The sequence below is a fragment of the Andrena cerasifolii genome, chromosome 7 (genome assembly GCF_050908995.1).
Source record: "Andrena cerasifolii isolate SP2316 chromosome 7, iyAndCera1_principal, whole genome shotgun sequence".
Taxonomy (NCBI): Eukaryota; Metazoa; Arthropoda; class Insecta; order Hymenoptera; family Andrenidae; genus Andrena; species Andrena cerasifolii.
Window position 1 is genome coordinate 9,117,654 of NC_135124.1, and position 19,162 is coordinate 9,136,815.

The following is a 19,162-nucleotide window of genomic DNA, read 5'->3' on the forward strand; positions in this document are numbered from 1 at the left end:
ATACCAAGCGCGATCCGAGGCAGGAGGACGAAGCGGGGCCCCGTAAGCACACATTACGTTCTTTAAAGCCTTGCAATGATTGTCGACGATACTTTGAATTGGCTTACGTATTGTTTATTCGAACGATTTGTTCGCTTCAGCGCTTAAGGTTTTTCGTTCGCGTTCTGTACATTCGCGTTTTGGTTGGACTCGGCGGCGAACGGGACACGCCTCTCGCTCCCATCCAAAGCGGTACATTATTTCGTTGGCTTCCCGCTCGCGTACAGTAGCGCAACTACTATTTATTATACAGTATCTGCATTCCACGGTATATTCTTGCGTACATGTATCTGATCCGGACTGGTGAGGGCAGAGCACGTTTTTCTACGTCGATCAACGAAGTCCTCCGATCACACGATTCCCTCGGCGACTAGCTCGAATCGATCACTCGCGCTCACGGGCTCTCTCCCTCTCTCATTCACATTCTCGCATCCCACGCGAATCATCGTTACACGATCGCGACGTTCGCGTCCGCAGCCTCGTGGACCCGCGAGAGAATGAGCGACAGTACTTTGCGGCAGGTAATTACCTTTCGTCTCATTATAAACTCGAACTTTCACCGATACCGATTGCATCGATTCAGGACGGCGTAGTTCTACCAGCTGCCTGTCGACCGACGCGACAAAGGCGACCGATTAATTTCGTGTTAATCACCTGTAATCGTCGCTCCTTCTCCTGCGCGCGTGTCCCCGCGCCGCGATTCACGCGTACCCGATCTCGTTTCACCGCGGTGGAGTTCGTTGCACCTAACCCAGAGAGAGAAAGGGCCGCGTCCCTCGTTTCGCCGGAGTTTCATCCGCTGTCATTCGATCCGGCCTGCCGAGCACTCGATCGTAAATCGGCAATGAATTTCCTCTCCTCTCTGTGCTTACTATGACAGTCTACGAGGCCTCCACGAACATTTCTAGACGTCTATCAAAGTCCTATCTTCATGAAGTTACACTATCTATCAAGCTGGGTTTACACCTGACGAGTGACTCGGCCGAGTCACTCGATCTTGCTACTCGGCCGAGTGAAAATCTCGGCCGACTTGCCCGCCGGATTACTCGGCCTTGCTAGAATATGCGTTCAGACCGGGCGAGTGCTCGGCACAGTCGGCTCACTCGTCAGGTGTAAACTAAGCATTACAGCCCTTTCGATTGGCGAGCTCGAGTGCACCGCGCGCTTCTTTCCTCTAGTCAGAGAAACCTGAAGAGGCGTAATCGCTTTACGTAATTCCTCGACAATTGTAGCTAACAGTTAACCAGCGCTGGATCCAATGAGCTCGTCAATCGTCGGGCAACAACGATAGGTTGCCGGGCAGTGCACTTTCCGCTCGTCCCGAAGGCGGAAAGTCAGAAAATCACGTCTCTGTCTCTCTCACCTCTGGTTCTTTGCATGAATAGCGAGCGCTCGCGCGTGGCTGCTGGATTCGGTCAGAGGGATTCGCCGCGTAAGCATCGATTCTTTTAAAACCCCGTGACCCGAATCGTCCACCGCCCGCGTCACCGGAGAAAAGAAGAACAGCGACGGGACTCTACGACTCTGTTTCATTCGCACGAGGACGCGTGTAATTTTAATCAAGGCAAGCGTGTCGGAGGGAACAGCAAGCGCGCGGCGATCCCCGCTGGAAAAAATCCCAAAGCTCGCACGCGAGCACGCCGCGTTCCCAACATGCCACGAGACGAATGGTCTCGTATCGTCGGTCTAGCATTAAAAAATTATAGCTGTGCCTGCGATATGCGTTATCTGGCTGTTGCGAGGCAGTCGCACCCTGCATGCCCGTAGTTTTCCGCCGGACTGATCTCCGTGTCACGTGCGATCGTACGGTCGCGAAGCCGTCGTTACCGTTTCATCCTCCTTGTCCCGGGAAAAGAGGTCACGCGCACGCGAGTTCCCGCTAACAGGGATCATACTTTCCGCGATCTGGAGCACCCCGTTCGAGCGCTCGGTAGCTTCGAACGGGGACGGGTTCTTGCCGGTTAGCAAAACGCGAGGCGAGTAAGTGGCGTCGATCGACACCGGATTTCGAGGCGATTACCTACTGCATTGGCCCAGCCGGAACACATTAACCGTGAATTGAATATTGACACGGCAAACCTCCGTGCCCGTCGTCGCATAATTAATTAATCGATCGTTCGATTCAACGGTACAATACTATGATTGCGGGAATGACAATCGTATCCGGTTCCGCGCGCCGAGCTTCTCTTACAACGATCGCCGGCTTCCTCTGCGATCGCAATTCTGTACCTGGATCGTACTAGCCACCGTGCTTCTAATAAACGTCCTTTATTATCGCAAGTGTGGTCTTTGTTCGTTGCTTCGAGAGAGGATATAGGGGCGGCTGCTCAGTAGGGTAGACCGGATCGAATCGGATCACTTTGTGTTTGACGGTAGAAAAATAATAATCAGACATTAGAAGACTAATTTTTTAATATACATTCGTTATCTGTATACCTTTGGCTTCAACGTGATTATATAAAAATTAAAACTAAACGTAAAAATCTTTATTTTATAAATAAAAAACGAAACAGTGAGAAATATCCGATTCGCCCCGAAACTTGGAGAACGCGGAATTAATTAGCATATCGCGGCGACGATGCTCGCGGGGAAAGAGTTCCGAGGGTCAAGCTCTCGCCGAGCGATTTTTCCGCTGGAAAACAGCCCCGAGAGCGAGGACGGAGGCGCGGAACGACAGGAAAGGATGCGCCACCGCCATTTCCATTTCCAAGCGAACCCCGTGGCGGAACTCGACGGAAGAGGGGCAGCTTGTTTTCTTTTTTATGCGCGCATAAATCACACCGGGAGGCCCGGGGACACCCCAGCCGACCTTCTCTCCCTTGCCCCTCGATTCACCCCGCGCCACTGCAGCTGACAACTAATTTCTCTTCCCGCCCGACTTTTTCCCTGGCCGCGGCGATCACTTTTCGCGCGCCTCTTCTGCCTCTTTCCGGTCTGCGCGGGGTCTTGCATACGATTCGCTGCTCGTCTCCTCTCCTTTCGTATCCTGTTGTCGGTGTGCATCCGCGTATCGCTATCTCGCGACTATTGCGAACGATTGACGAGCAGCGACGGGCTCGGGCCACTTCGGGTATCATCCGGAATTAGGGGTTGTCGAAGAAGTATGATCCAAGAATTGAAACGCTGGAATCCCGGGCTTTGGAAACCCTTAAAGCTTCCGGGAACTCGCGGTCTCGCTTCGAAACAGAGACGCGGCGGTTATTCGTGAACTGGGGCTGAAATAATACAGAGCATCGCGAGGCAGGTGAACGGGGGGGTGGTCGATGATTCCGACCAACGGTTCGCGTAGAATGCTCGCGGAATTCGCGCGGAAGCCACGTAAAAATAATTCTGAGCTTTAGAACTCGGACGCAGCACCGATGCAGCGTGTTTGCAGTACTGTTTCCTTTCTCTTTTATTTTTTCTTGTAACCGCGGAGCATGCATGGTACCAGCAGAGACGAAACGCGGAGAGAGCCGCGTTTTATTTGCTTTTCAGCGGCTGCCAGTGTTCTGCGTGAACAGATGAAAGAGGAAACCCGCATTACAGTCTCGCAAACAAGTGCGCGCGTCCGTGAAACGCGCGTAGGCGAGATACGTGTTGCGGAGGGGGTGGGCAGAGGTGGGCCCGTATTCGAAGAGATTTTCCTGCTCCCGTTTTTCCTTTCTCCCCCGTGAGCGAGAAGCTGCGAAGCGAGGACAATTAGCGTGGCACTGGAAAGTCGACGGCACGTTCGATCGCGACACGTTTATCTGCGTGATATTCTCGTTTCGACTAATGGAACACGGGGAACGGAGTACATAGTACTCGATCTCCGGTCTGAGCGCCTCTCGGAACGCGTTACGTCGCCGTCGCTTTCGAGATGCACCGCAGGCGCGTTCACTAACGTCGAATAGTTTGGGAGCAGCTGTCTGCGGAAACAGCAATTGACTGAAACTCCGTAAACTTCGCGCCAATCTCGCGTGGCCGCGCGAAATGTAGATTTAGGGGTGCATCTGAGCTCGTCGGGATTTGTCGCGATCGCGCGGACCCGCGAAGGGACAATATTTAGGGTAGGAGACCGGGACAGGAGGGAGGAGCGTCTCGTGAAAGAGTTGCTAAACACGCCCGGGTAGTTTTGCGGGATACCTCGCGGGACACCGTGCGCGCAGCCCGGCGAGGAAAAGAGAAGCAGAGTCTTGTTGCAATTCAATTTCTCCGGCGTTTCCGCTCGGGAAGACACTTCACCCCCACGGGAAACCTGACTCCTGCTCCCCCATTCCTCCGGCAGATTCTCCGGAGGAACACCCTCTCCGGGATCTGCGAAAGTTACCCGCAACCTGGCAGCTTTCCCATCCAAGGTCCGACTGAATATTCCTAGGATCCCCGCTCGACAAAATGTCCTCAGCCCCTCGGCCTCTCCCCCTCTCAGTCCGCGGTGAAATAAAAAGCCAGGACCTCTGATTTCGCCTTATCCTCGTTTTTTTCTCCGTTCCCCACCCCCCTGCCCGTCGCGCAGGGTTAATTATTTTCTCTAGCCGCTCTGAGCAAGGAGGAAATGCAAATCCCCGGGTAATTCTTGGGAAGTGGAGGTCGTTGTTCCGAGTGCGAGCCAGTAATTAGGTTTTCCTCGAAGAAACAAAGTCGCGCGACGGAACGTGCCGGGGCTCGGCGCGACGACCAGCCGGCGGAGGGAGAAAAAAGTCCACCCGACATCCGTGTCGTATTCAAAAACCGTATTACGCTTCGCGCGGCTGCGACGAGGCAGGAAGAAGCAGGACGGACCGTCGCGTTTACAATTTCCACGGCAAAGAAGCAATTTTCCGCTCCAAATGTACCGCAGCTCGCGCGCCACCAAAACCCGCGGATAATTCGCAATTAATAGGGAGCCGTCGGCGGCGGGGGAAGAGAGGCGCGTTTCGAGAGCCTCCCCAGCCTCCAAGTTGGACGTATAAAAGAAGGACGCGTTCTTGTTAATATGCAGATCGGTTCGAGAGTTCGATCTTCCGCCCACGCGGATGTAAATTCAGCCGAAGTCCCGGCCAAGTCTTTCGCCAGATATAAGGAGAGGAAATCTTGTTACGGGAGTTTAAGGTGGAATTAATTTTAGTTCGACGGAAGAGCGATGAATCCGCGGGGCAAAACGACGTCATAAAGTTCTTGATAGAAAGTTATCGAAAGTTGTCTAACAGCGGCGAGGACCTTCTGCATAGTTTCGCGTCGTACAATTTAAATTCCCTCCCCCGGTAATCCCCTCGGATCCGGAGGAAAACGTGCATCACGGGACGCTGTTTAGCTCGCCTTAAAACCGCGGCCGCCTCCCGGCAAGTAGTACGAGTCAGAGTTTTCTCAGACGGTGAACGGATTCGCGGGTGTTGGGTCGTGGAATCGGCGTTTAAGACAGAGGGGATCTCCGTTGCGGGAGCTCCCACGCGTCTGTAGCTTCCCCGCCGACGGATAAATCGATTAGCTCGAGCGACAAATAAATTCTTGCCGGACGCCCTCGGCGAAACTTCTGGGAGAACTTTGCGGCTGTCGATGCGGCGGTTGGAGAACACGGTGCACGTTGCTCTCTCGCGTTATCGATTGAACGTTAGCCGGTTAACCCGTAGTTGGCTTAAAAATAGGACAGCGTAGACCACCCCCGCCTGGCCGGCTGGCTTTACATTACATAAACCACCCCGTGGGCCAGTTCTTGCTACGTAGAACGGTGGATGTGCTTGGCGCCCGGTATCACCGGCCGAAAACCCATTCCTCATCCCTTTCCTTCCGTCCACGTAGGGCTGCAGGACACGACGGTCTTCTCGTTTGCCACCCTCCTGCCCGGATATCCTTGAAACTCGATATCCGAATGGTCGTGTCACCCTGCCTCTATCGCGCGGTTACGCCCTTCGTTTCCGGGCCAATTTAGTCGACCGCGACCTCCTTCCTGGACACCTGACTTCGATAACGCCTTTGAACGAGGCTCCCGCCTCCCCGCCCTGGCCTGTAACCGACGCGGAAGATATTTTTAAAAACGCGCGAAAGAGACCAGCGACTCTCGCGACCCTAAATCGTTGGCAGCGTTGCAGGGGCGTGTTACCGTACGGGGTTAGGAGGTCTGCATGCATAATGCAGAGCACACGGAGGCCAGGCTGTGCTACTCAACTGTGTCAGGGTTAACCCCACTCCGCGACGCTCGATTCCACGTGCAGATACCAGCCTCAACTTCTACACCCTCCCACCGGCCCACTTCGTTTCTGTTTCTACGGCATCGCGCGGGTTCAGAGCTTCGCGGCTCGTTATATTCCCTAATTGGCGACTGCGTCTTCCCTTTTCTCGCATTGTTGCTATTAATGCCACCCTCGACACGAGCCACCTAACGAGATAATTAGCGGGGCCTGGTCCGCCAACCCTATCCATCGTTCCTTCCGCTCGAAATCGACAGTTGACAGCAGGAACGCTTCGACGATCCATTCGAAAGGGAGTAACGCCAGTTTAGAGATCCTCTACTAACTATCCTGACCGCTTACGCCGCGCTTGAAATACCTTTCTTTAGTTTCCTAGGTAATTGAATCGAGAAAGTGGACGGAACAAGCGAGCAGGATAAGCAGGTGTATAGCCTACTTGAGTAGCTCGTAGAACGAGCAGGCCGGAAAGTTTTGTTTAATAGTCGAGCCGCACGCTCGCTGAACTCGGACTACCGAGGCACTTTTCAACGAACATCAGACCACCGGGGGGATGAAATCATGGAGCACAAAACAGAAACATGGACCGCGTTTCTCTTAATTTAGTTCCCCAGAGATACCAGCAACATCTGCTAGTAAACGGAGTTCTTTCCGCTGCTCGATACGCAAAAGGGACGCCAGAGCATACTTCGCGAGTGCTCGTATTCGCGACCGTATTCTGGTTTCACTTAAAACACTGGCAAAGACTCTGCCGGGCGAAGTTGGGCAAACACTCGCCGCGCGTTTACTCTGTCAGGATAATTTTCTCGCTTCGGGAGCAGCCATGGAAAAGCCGAGGGTCGCGTGCTCTTTGCTGGATATACAATAAACCCGCTCCCATTTCCGCTAACCCTACGCTCTTTCCAGTTACGCGAATAAATATGTTCAGACACGCGGCTGAAGTTCCTCCATTGGAAAAGCAGGTACGATTAGCTCGCTGATGTTTGTGGGAAAGTGACTCTGTAAGCAAACGCTGGTCATTGAAATATCATTTCAACACGAACTCGTGGAATTTCAACCTAATAGAAGTTAAAAAAAGAGCGGTTATGTGTCTTATTAAGGGTGGAGCCTTGTAACTAGCTGAAAATCGAGGCATTTTTCGGGAATTTTTTTTAAAGAAAGTATTCAATCGATCTTTCTGAAACTTTCAGAATATTGTATTATCAGATTAAGGTAGATACTAAAAAAATTGTATTAAAAAAGAGCGATAAATAACAGAGTTATACGGGCTTATGCCCACGCCTTTGGCGACGCAATTGTTCCACTGCGGGCAACGTAGCGTCTACTGTATTCATCTAAAACCAAAATCGAACATTGAATTTGTTTAATTTATGAGTGCACGCTTAAATCGTATAAATTCATAACTTAAAAGATGCAGAATTGAACAAATTGCGGCCTCTTGAAAAAAAGTTCACTTTTTCCAACGAAATTTCGCCTTAAATGTGTGAAAATGTTATTTATTTAAACAATATCATTATACCAATAGCTAAGCTCTGCGAAGAAAATGTTCACAAATATCCGTGCACAAGGTCATGTCGATTGGTTGAATATTTTTGGAGTTACATTGCCCGCAAATTGTAAAACTGTCGTTTCGGGAAAAACACATTTCAAGTTTTCTGGTAACTTCTGATATACGCTTAAATTTTTCGAATTTCGTTTTGCGGCTTTAGGAACATATTATCGTGATGTTCAACTATTGATTTATGCAAAAAAAAAATCAGTTCCTTCGGCTGGCTACACCAGGATCCCCCCTTAAAGTGTAGCAAGCCGTGACTTTATTTCTGCTTATACGACTAACCAGCGCGCTAGTAGAATAGGTCGGTGCTTGGCCAGACCGCGGCTTTCAACCTGCAGTCGCTACTCTCTCATCGTGCCAGTAACTTCCTCCCTCGTACGGCGTATAGATTTCACGTATACAAACGACCGATCATTATTACACGCCACGATAAGTGGAGGTCGCGCTGGAGCGTAGGCTTCAACGAAATCGATCGCGAAACTTGGGTCACTGGTTGTTGTCGTTTCATAACACTGATCTGACTTGCATTGCAAGCCCATTCCAAGGTGCTTCCTTTCGAGTATTAGTTCGCCCCCGCGGAGTTAATTGTCCTCCCGTGAAAGCGATGTTCTCGGGATAAGTTTCGGTGGAAGTACATCGTCGAAGTTGCCGCGTAACGGGGGGAGTTTCACGGAATTCTGGTATTTCATTGGGTCGTAGCCTGTTTCTCATTCCTGCAAAGGGTCCGCTGGACCAAAGTTCCGAGTTCGAACGATGGTAGTTGTAAACGTTCCATGGAATCGATGCTTCCTCCCGAAATTATCACGCAGGAAAATAAACGTTCTCGCGGTGTATCTCGTGCGATTATTTTTTAAGAAACTTATCATCGCGAAAGCCTTATAGAGCAATTATCGAAGCAACGACGGTTGAACTCCCCTACGCTTTCGTACGGTTTCCGCGGCGATCGGCGTGCATCGACGTTAGGCGGCGATTCTCGAAAGAACTCCGGGGTGCATTAGTGAGTTCGTCCACCCGGGGCGTAAGGTTCGCGAGTGCTGCTAACGGGGAAACTTGTGAATGCCAGGGCATTGAAACAAAGCGGCCAGGTAAATATCGAGCAGTACCGAAAGTTGCGCGGTACATTCTAGATTCTAGAGTCCTCTAGAGCGCTCTCGACTCGCGCGACGGTGGGATCGCGCTGGCGTCGCCTTCAAATTGCTCGATTAATATTAACGCCGAGCCATCCGGTGGCCAGCAATCTACGCTTAAATTCACCGCGGAATAACACGGCGGAGAAGAGGAGAACGGCTGGTGGTCGCGAACTGGCGTGGCGCGTTGAAACGACGCGACGCACGGGATTCTGGGACACTCGCGCCTCGTTAACATTTCACACGTTCGGTTAGCTCGGAGCTGGGGTCAGACCCCTGAGGACACGGTGGCCCCCTCGAAAATCAAGAATATCAAGCCTCGCCCTCGGCGGGAGAACCGCGAAGATCCGTCACTCGCTCGGCCGATGAATTATCAAAATTTCCGCAACACGTGCCGCAACACGTTCGATTCGTTCGCCGAGGCTGAGCCCTGGGAATCGTCCTAAGACGCTTTACCTGCTGGACCCGCGTCATCCTCCTCCCACGGGGCCGCGACATGAATTATCGAAATTCATTGTTCGACAAGCACCGCTGAAAACCAGACCCTCGTCTGCCCCGTGTCAAGTTCCCTGACGAAAGGTCGCGTCAGCCTCTGGGGTTAGCGAAAATCGAGGGTTGGAATGCCCGCGGAGCTTTGCTTTAGTCGCCTATTTCGAAAGCGCCCTATAACCTTTCTCCGCTCCGCGATCGTATTCTTTTCATCGTTCGCGCGTCGCTTTATATGCGGGAAGCTAATTGAACGAGGCAAGAGGAAAGAGCGCCGGCTGAGAAAATAAAAGAAAGTCACCTGACCTAGATGAGTGGCGCGCGTAGGTGTAAACGCGGAGCGTTCGCGCGGGTAGAGCGGGACTTATTCCGCTCAAGCTCGTAGCTACTGACAGAGCCCCGGCCCCGTATCCTAGAAGGGGGTAGCTTGTTTTTCCTCTCGTGCCCCTCGCTGCAGCTTTTCGTCCCCCGCTTGCGGATCGGAAAGCCAACCAGAGCCGTGCCAGGGAAGAGCGAGAAAATAGGTAGCCCGGCCCCACTCCCCTCTCAAGTGCCATTCAGCCCCGTAATTTATCCCAGTTTCGTGCATTCCGCTCCGCGACACCCCATCTCGACCCTCCCACGCGTGTTTTCTATTAATTCAGATTTCTTCGCGCCAGCGTAGCTTTGCTTCGCGTTGATCGTTGCTAACGTTGTAGGATGGGTAGGGGTTGCGACGCTGCTTGCAAGCTGGTTTGTAAAATTTCCGCTGATCAACAAGCATGGATACGTGATCTCTCGCGGTTGCGTGGAATTCGGGAAGCGCGAGAAGGCGGAATCGATGCTCGCGCGAACGCGCCGAACTCGCTGGCGTGTAATTTCTTCCCCCGAGGCCCGGGGACAGGGGTTTTTAGACTGGAAGGAGAGCCAATTGTTATCCTCGGGTTCGAGACATCCAGACGTCGAGGCGCGGGAACGTGTTCGCTCATTGTTTGTCGCGGGACTTTATAGAGCGGCGGAGCAAATGCGCGACAACTCGCCGCTGAATCGCGATATCGAACGGGGGCTCCGCGACTAGCTCAGGGGAGAATAATATTGAAATCACTGTGGTTCGTGCTCGCGAGCACCGACGACTGCGACACCGGCCGACCACGCCGTTCGTCGTCGCAAGTAGGCCAGCTCGAAATAGAAACCGTCAACTGGGGCAGTCAATGGCCAACGTACGATCGTCACGGCACGTTCGTGAGTTTTCTTGCTCCTTCGACTATTTTTCTTTCTCTCCCTCTGCTCTCGCTCTCTCTTCTCCGTTCCCTTCTTCAACCTCCCCCCTCGACCAAGCGAGACATAGCGCTGCCAAACGCGCGCCAGTAGAATAGCCTCGTTCCGTGCCAGACACGAGTAGTCTGCCGTTTCTGCGAACCGCTTCCTTGCCCCTCGACGCAGACGTCGGCTCGCGATCCTGATAAGTATCGGTTCGATCAAGCGACGAAGCGATCAAGCGACCGAGCGACAAGGAATCAGGCGAAACAGAAACGATCTTACAATTAAACGTTCAGTTGTAGGGAATAGAGTTTCCCGATTTGGAATATATATTTTTAAAGTACTCATAGTAACTAAGAAATCCTGAAAATTATATCTGCAATAGACCTATTTTACTCGTGTTATCAATAACATTCAATATAGCCTCAAGGCGTATGCGAAAAACGGCAAAATTCTCTTATTTAAGAATATAAATGTTTTTTTTTGGGGTGCTGAAACCGAATATGACGTTATTGTTTGTGTAAAAAAAATTCCTAAGGTAGTTCTGTTAATAAAAAAATCGCTTGTTTGCAGATATAATTTTCATTATTTCTTAGTTACTATGAGTACATTAAAAATATATATATGCCAAATCGGGAAACTCTATTCCCTATAACTGAATGTTTACTTGTTAGTAAAACGATTTTCGTTCCTTATTGCCAATTCTCAAGCTCTACTGTCGCGCCCCAATAATCGACTCTTGAATATGCGAATCCCTGCGACACCCCTCGACGCGTGTGCCTTACAGTATAGACAAACATTTAGTAGTCAGTTAACGCATTGACGCGCACAATTGTCGCTGCTCGTTTTAACACATGCGCTCCGCACTGGCCACTTCGAAGCACACACGATACAAGTGCATGGTCATTGTTCGTCACGTTCGGAAACAATCGCGTAACGAGACGTACATTTCTGAATACATTTCTTTCTGCGCTTCACAAGAGATTGCACCGAGAGCCTTGCAACGTTGCTCAAGGGAAGCATTCCGTCCGTATCAGTTCTCGCGGAACACATCGACTCGCTGGTTGCATGTCTTTCGCATCACTTTTCCGCATCAGACTTTACTACGCTATCTACCAACGATCATCGGTTCTCGATAAACAAGTTGCAAGGGAAAAGCTGCTTAACGCGACTTGCTTAATCTACGATCGATGATCCCCTCTGCACGCCACGCATCATCGCATGAAACTCTTCGTATCCATTCCTGTTTCCCTCGCGCCTGGGGATTACTTTTTCATCGGCGTGCGCTCGGCCCCTTTGTTCGCCGTAGAGGCTTGCATGGAAAATGACAGTTGTCCCGCGACAACTCCTCGGTCGGACGAACGTAACGAGCATGAAAATTTAAGAGGTTCCTTGTCCCGGCACGTGTCGGACTGGGGGGAAAGCGAGCCGTGGCCTCGTTTACGTGTACGTTCTCGGCCGTTGCCGCGGAAAGGCCTCTGCCTACCTGGCGACGAGTCGCGGTCGAGATCGCTTAGATCGTTCCCGCTCTCCACACAAGCTGCATCCCTTGTCTCGTCATTTGTCATTTTATTATCCCGACAGCTGGTGCGAGCCAGCCTCCGACTTCGATCGCTAGTATCGTTGCTTTTCCGCGAACGCGCTACCACCGGTCTTTGGTACTCCGAAGAACCGCCGATCCGTGCACGTCGAACCACGGGGATGGGCCATAACTGCCACGTACAGTTCCCGCGTGACCGTGGCTGAAATCGAACTTGCACGTGCTCCCGAAGAGTGTCTCGCACCAGTATGTACGCGTTCATAGGGCTCCCTCGTTTATATTCCGTGTTGGTGTTGGTGCAAGGGGCAGAAGACACCGATATACATATGGTACGAGTCGTATCCGACCCACAGTGGCGACGGATACGAAGGCCGAGTCTCGAGGGTCAGCCCAAACTCACCGTATGGATTGGCTAGTCTCAACCTCACCGACATCCGCGAGACTGATCAAGGATGGTACGTGTGCAAGGTCGTCTACCTCAACAGGTTGCCCAACAGCCACAAGAATGGTACCTGGTTCCACCTGGACGTCCACGGTAAGTAGCTTTCAACAGAACACAACGAGCCCAATTTACCTTCTTCGATTAAGCAATTTCTCGCTTCTACGTACATAGAAAAAGAGAAGGGATATTCTGGTCTATACTCTCAAGCGTCCTACTCCCATTTATACGTATAAGCTGCGTTCACTAGTTTTGTCAATGTCAATGCTTGGTGAGCATTGCAAGTACTATGTATTTTGTTATGTGTATAATAGATACTGGTATAGTAGTGTACCAGTTTACATGCAAACTGAATACCGCGGCAGATTTGTGAGACTGATCGAGTGATTTCGCATCCGGGAATTCAAAAAATTCTGAAACTTTGTGAATATGTAGAGGATTTACTCTCGATTACAATACAATTTTTATTTGCTGTCCAAATTCACTCTAAGTGGGTGTAATTGACCCCCGAAAATCCGGTTATTTTCCGATTTTGTGTTGTAACTCGTGACTTCTAAAATAATTTTTTTATCAAATGATAGATCTAATTAGAAGAAGCAACTTTTTGTTTTGAAACTTATTTTCTATCTCTTACAGTTCGAGAGTTATAACTAAAAATCGGAAAATAACCGGATTTTCAGGGGTCAATTACACCCACTTAGAGTGAATTTGGGCAGCAAACAAAAGTTGCGTTAAAATCGAGAGGAAATCGCCTATATTCACAATGTTTCAGAATATTTTGAATTTTTGGGTTCGGGATCTTCCCTCGTTAATTCGTAATATGAACTGTCCCTGGAAACATGCAACCCAGAGGTCTGCAGTGATGCGCTGTGTATCGCGTTGCGTGTTTCTAGGGGCAGGTCTAGCATTCTCTCTTTGACAGCTAACATTTCCTACATTACCGATATATCCCATATACATTACATTCTTCAGACCTTTCTACTCCCACAAGCCACTTCTCCTCCCCTTTCAAAATATATCCACATCCATCCCACGCCACTCACACACCACTTTCAATACTACCCCTAGACTACTCCGATAATATTCCAATACTATTTCCATATCACGTCCACACAATTTCCCATGTTACTCCTATACCACTGGTACAACATTTCCACATAATCCTTTATTTTTAACAATGTGGCACACCGATATTTGACTTCTCTGCGGATGTATGATAAAGTTCAAATCCGAGAATGAAACAACTGTAGCACATAACTAAAAGCATAAAACTCCCGGACATATGTGTACAAGACATTCTTTCGTTACGTTAATGCGTAGAATCGATTTTAGGAACGTGTCGCACATTTTTATTAACATCCATATATCACACCTTTCACCACTTCCTCGTTACCTATTCACAACGAAGTTCCCCTCGTCCCTAGCTTGAAATACGAGATTACAAGGCATCGCGAAATCGATTAAAAAAGACTTAATTACGGTAATAAGTGTCGGTGCTTGCGCGAGGCTCAGCTCGCTCGCGCGAATGCTGTTCAAGTCGAAAGTTTCTAGCCGGTTCACGGCCGAGTTCGTAAAGTTGCGTCGATTCTACCCCGCAGCGACTCATTAATATTACCCCGAGCTTAAGAACATTTTATGGCCGCGACGAGTAGAACGCTTTTATGGCGCCTATAACGAACGGGAACTTGGCGAAGTGTCTCTCTCCACGCTTTGCAAGGACTTGTAAATTTTTATGCCCTCGGAGAGACGACGACGCGCGCTGATTCGCATCCTTCTCCGTCGTGAATAAAAAATACCGGGGAAAATCTGGTAAGCGTCACTGATAAGACAAACGAAACAAGGAAATAAATAAAGGAAAAGGTGGGGCGAGGGAGGGTGGAGAAGGAAAGAGGAGGTGTCGTTCCTGGGGAATTCAATTCAGGTCTCTCGTCGAGCGACGCGATAAAGTTTTACGCGTTACGTCGACGCGGCGACGACGACAGCGACGACTACTGAACGTTGGGGGTCACTGAACCGAACGATAGAAACGGAGGAACAGGAAAAATGGTAGCGAGGAGAAAGGAAAACTTATTGCCGCGTTTTGTTCGGCCATAAACGACGACGAACGGCCCCAGGGAAGAGAAACATTTAGATGGCTTAGGAAACGTCGCGTTCTCCTTTTTCCCTCTCGTCGCGCCTCCCCTGCTTTCTCGTCCGCGTGTTTCCCCCCGGATGCATTTGGTCCGTCGTGCCTCGTCACCGCTCGTCTTCGTCGAGCCCACGGGCCACACTCGACGAAGATGACAGGAACGTCAGCGACGCGACGCGACTCGACGGGACTCGACGCGACGGGGCGATTGCGACGACTAAGGATTTGCCAGCGGCGTCAAAGAGAGAGAAGCACTCGACCAGCGAAACCGCTCAGGCTCCCTTTGTACATTTCAAGTTGTCTCTGCGCTGGGTCGTTTGCTCGCGTTACACCCGCAAACCGTTGCCCTCCCCCGCTCCTCTCCGCGCGTTCTCGCCCCTCGGCGCTCTTCGTCCCCTCCGTCTTCTCCGCTCTGTCTTCCGACGGACGTCCTCGAGCACGGTGCGATTCTTAAAGGTAAGGGATGGGCAATGAGAGCTAATCGAATACATACGACAAACACAACTGCATCGACACTTCTTACTAGCAGCAACAAGTTTTTTCTTACAACAGATTCACTGTAGGTAAGCATTAAGTATTTAAATAGCAGAGTTATCAAACACGGAGCGCAATAACGACTCGCAGGCTGACCTCCCTCGATGCTCTCCAAGTTTCGCAATATGTATTTCAGTGAGCTTTCTCGTCATCTACCATCGCAGATTTGCTTCGTAACCCAGCCGCTGTCTTCTCCCTTCATTCTCCCCGGCTCGACCTTCTCTCTCCCCCATACATCGCGAACAGCTTGCTTTATACGGCGAGAATGGACGATCCTTTGTGCCCTGGCAGTCGTCGAAGTCGTTCAAGGGCCCCGTCGCGATTTCTGCCGGATAGAAAACTCGTTCCGGATAAAAACGTCCGGGTAGCGCCGCGGAAGCGCTTTCTAAACGTCCACGGGATTCGAGGGTTTCATTGTTCCCTTAATGCCATTTCTTACTCGTCCCGAGTAATGCACCGCTCGCGCTGACGCGATCGTTCCTCCCCCCCCCCCCTGTTCGACGACCCTCCCCTAAATGTCTCGGTCGCGATGCCGGCCGCCGATCGATCGGAGACGAACTTGGATCGCGTGGTCCAGTTTCGGGCCGGCTAATGGACGCGTAGACCCTTTCCGAACGTCGCGTCCCGTCGCCTCGGCGGCGATCCCCCCCGCAGACTCGTTCGTAGCCTCGAGACCTCTCTACGGAGGGAGTAAAAACGCGCCCGTTTGTTTCCACAGCACCGCCAAAGTTTAGTATCACGCCGGAGGATATGATCTACGTGAACTTGGGCGACGCGATAATATTGAACTGCCAAGCGGAGGGCACGCCGACGCCGGAAATCCTCTGGTACAAGGATGCGAATCCGGTGGAGCCGTTGAGCCCAATCGGGATATTCAACGACGGCACCGAGCTCAGGTTCTCGATGATCAGGAACGAGGACATCGGGGATTACACGTGCATCGCACGGAACGGGGAGGGCCAGATCAGTCACACGGCCCGCGTTATAATCGCTGGTGAGTAAGACCAACGAAACACACAGGCGGCAGCCAATCGTTACGGAATCGCGAATTGCCAACGACTTGTGGAGCATCCCCATCACCTCTGGGCGGATCGAGGCAAATGAACTCGAAGGCGATACCTCCACGGCTGAACGTTCGTGTGTTCCGTTAAACGTTGTGCCCCCCACCCACACACCCCTGCCAGGAGGGCGCGAACGGTGCACCGCGATGCACCCGTTCGTTCCCCATAATCCAGTTGAATCGCCAACGTCACGCGCGACCGCGGCAAAAACCCTTTCGTTTCAGGAACGTGCTAATCGGCCAAACGGTGCAGCGGCAAACGCGACAGGCGCGATTCGCCAGTCCACCGAACGAAACAAACATTATTATCTCATCGGGGAGCCGTAATTCCGACCCCTTTGAGACTGCAGCGCAATGTTTCGGGCTCGAGCTCGGCTAGCGAGCTGACGTTTATTCGCTGGCCCGATCGTCGTTCATCCCTTTGTTCCTTTATCAACCTCTGTTATCCCCGTTGCTTACCTCTCGTCCCATTTTTTTTTTTTTTTTTATAAAGCCTGCATGCACAAGCTGAAACAGAAGGTAGCAGGGCCGAAGTCCGAGTCGGTCGCCGCTCGGGCTGGCGCCGAGGCACTGGAGGTGCGTTCGTCAGAGGCCTCGCTCTTGGTAGCTAACAACGGGAGAGGAATTTAGCCGCGCGCCCGTTAATTGCACGGCAGATCGTCGCGATAATTATCGGGCGGCTTGTTATTAGAAGTTATCGAGGTATTTTCGGTAGTCGGCGATCGATCGAGCGCCTATAATGAAATTCCGATAACCACCGTGGCGCCAGAAAATGCAGCCTCGATGCAGCCCGCGTCGATTTTTGTTGCCCGTCGCCGCGGACTCGTGTCGGTGACAGGCGAGGGAGGAATTCGCGCGACCGATTATCGCCGATCGATCGCTGGGATCGGCCGATCCCTCCATCCCGAGGCAGGGGCCGAGTTCTGCTCGACGCCAGTGGAACGACCGCGCCGGTTTTATGGAACTTCTTAAAGTCTCGTTTAAACGAATCACCCCCGGATGGGTCCGCTGAAACCTTCTCCCCGCTAACGGTAAATAACTTTTACGCCACTTTTAATCTCCGAGAACGTCTTCGGGCCGCTCGTGGGATTGATCGGTCGAGCTGTTTCAACTTCTGTGTAACTTGCCGCGCTCCCATCGCGGCGCATATTTTTAATTAGAGGTAATTCAAGTGAGCGCCACCGAGAGGCTGACCCAGCGCGATCTCTCCGCCTCCGTGCGAGCAACCCTTGACGCGCTTCGACGTCTGGTCGGATGCAGGGCGCCGTATGCAACTCATCCATTCGTCTCGACTTTCATTGTACTCCTTTTCATCGCAATACAAACATTCCCAACGCATCACTTTCACGCAATTGCCTTGAGAGAGTGAGAGAGAGAGAGAGAGAGAGAGAGAGAGAGAGAGAGAGAGAGAGAGAGAGAGGGGTGTCCCCCGATCGACTGAAGCTACGTAATCGGCTGCGCCCATAATAGGTATACATTGTACATATATGTATTTCAGGGCAGCTCGAGCACGTAAAGGTCGTAAAGTGTCGGAGATCGATGCATTCGTCTACATCGCGGCTGGTCGCTTGCGATAAAATTCGCGTTAGGCAAAGCGGCTAGAGCGCTCGTAGCGCCAGCCAATTAGGATGTTCCTCGCGGAGGGTGGCGAGTTAAAAGGCGATTTGTCTCGTTCTCCGCGCAACCCCGGCTCTTTTTCTCCCTCCCAAACCCCCCCGTCTCGTTTTCCACGAGCACCGCAGATTTGTAAGCTTCGTTACGGTGCCGCGAGAACATTCGTCTTCATCATTGCGCGCTTCCTCCGCCCCCTTGGCGGCTTTCCCAGAGTTTAACGACTCGTCGATTTAATACGCCGACCGACGCATCGGTTTCCACGATCGACGCGCCATTATTCTCTCCCGCGACGACCGAGCCTGTCAAACGTAGCGGGAGGCTGCCTCGTGTCTGACTGACGGGGCTCGCGACGCTCCCGACTCGTTCCGCGGCGAACCAGCCCCGCTAAAAGGAAGCTGCTCGTCTGGCAACCCTTTCCGTCCGACGCGAATACGTCGAGAGCGACGGAAAAATCCGACGGCGCGGGCTCCTCGGCTCCCAGCAGGAGATTTATACGGGCGACCGAGAGTCTGCGAAAACTTTCCGACTAATAAACCGTGTCATCCCTCCGCCGAAGCCACGGCGCGCGCGCTCGAGTCGCGGGTGCAAAGTAGACTGCTCCGACTCGCCGCGTATAAAACAGCGCCGACAGACCACGCGAGCGATGCGAAGGATCCTCGAGCCAGCCGCGCCCGCCCGAACTTGCCCCTCTCGCCGCCCCCGGCGAGAAACTTTTCAATCCGCTCTTTGAATATTTACCGAGCTTCCGCTCCGAAATTCATCCCTGTCGGGCCGTCGGGGCTGTCGAGCCCGTCGAGTCGTCGTTCCTCTCTGCTGGAGCGTGCACGCGGCCCGCCGCGCGGCAAATTGCCGGGAACGAGCGTTAAATGCATTCGCCATTGCAACCGGCCCGAATACACGCCGCTTTCTCCTGCTATTTTAAATCGATCCCGCGTCGAGAACAGTTCGAAGCCTGAACGCATTGAGAACGCGGACGCGTCCCGGCGCGTTTTCGCATTCATCGTCGGCGAAACAAAGGGTGGGTCGCAGGGGATGGGGAGACTTTAAAATTCAGCACAAGTGGATATTTACCGAGTCGCCGCTTCTAAATTCATCGCGGCGGTCGTCATTCCGCGACGCTCGCGACGAACGCGGCCAGCTCGCGAGCTGGATGCCACTGAATTTCATTGTCCCGTTTATCGGGATCCTTTGCTTTGTCCGCCAAGTGAACTCGGGCTTTTCGGCGGCGCGGAATCCGCGGCACGCTCGCGGACTGCCTGCGGTTTTCGACTCGCGC

General features: G+C 52.0%; 1 protein-coding gene across 14 annotated transcripts in view; it reads left to right on the forward strand.

The window, feature by feature from the left end:
• Positions 1-19,162, forward strand: part of LOC143371722 (protein turtle) — an 87,255-nt gene that overhangs the window by 45,911 nt on the left and 22,182 nt on the right. For 11 of the 14 annotated variants that reach the window (XM_076817213.1, XM_076817214.1, XM_076817206.1 and 8 more), the window contains exons 7-8: positions 12,415-12,646; positions 15,931-16,206. In XM_076817213.1, the coding sequence (XP_076673328.1) occupies positions 12,415-12,646; positions 15,931-16,206 (508 nt within the window). The remainder of the gene's footprint in view (positions 1-12,414; positions 12,647-15,930; positions 16,207-19,162) is intronic. The other 3 variants (XM_076817204.1, XM_076817207.1, XM_076817212.1) reach the window with 2 other exon arrangements.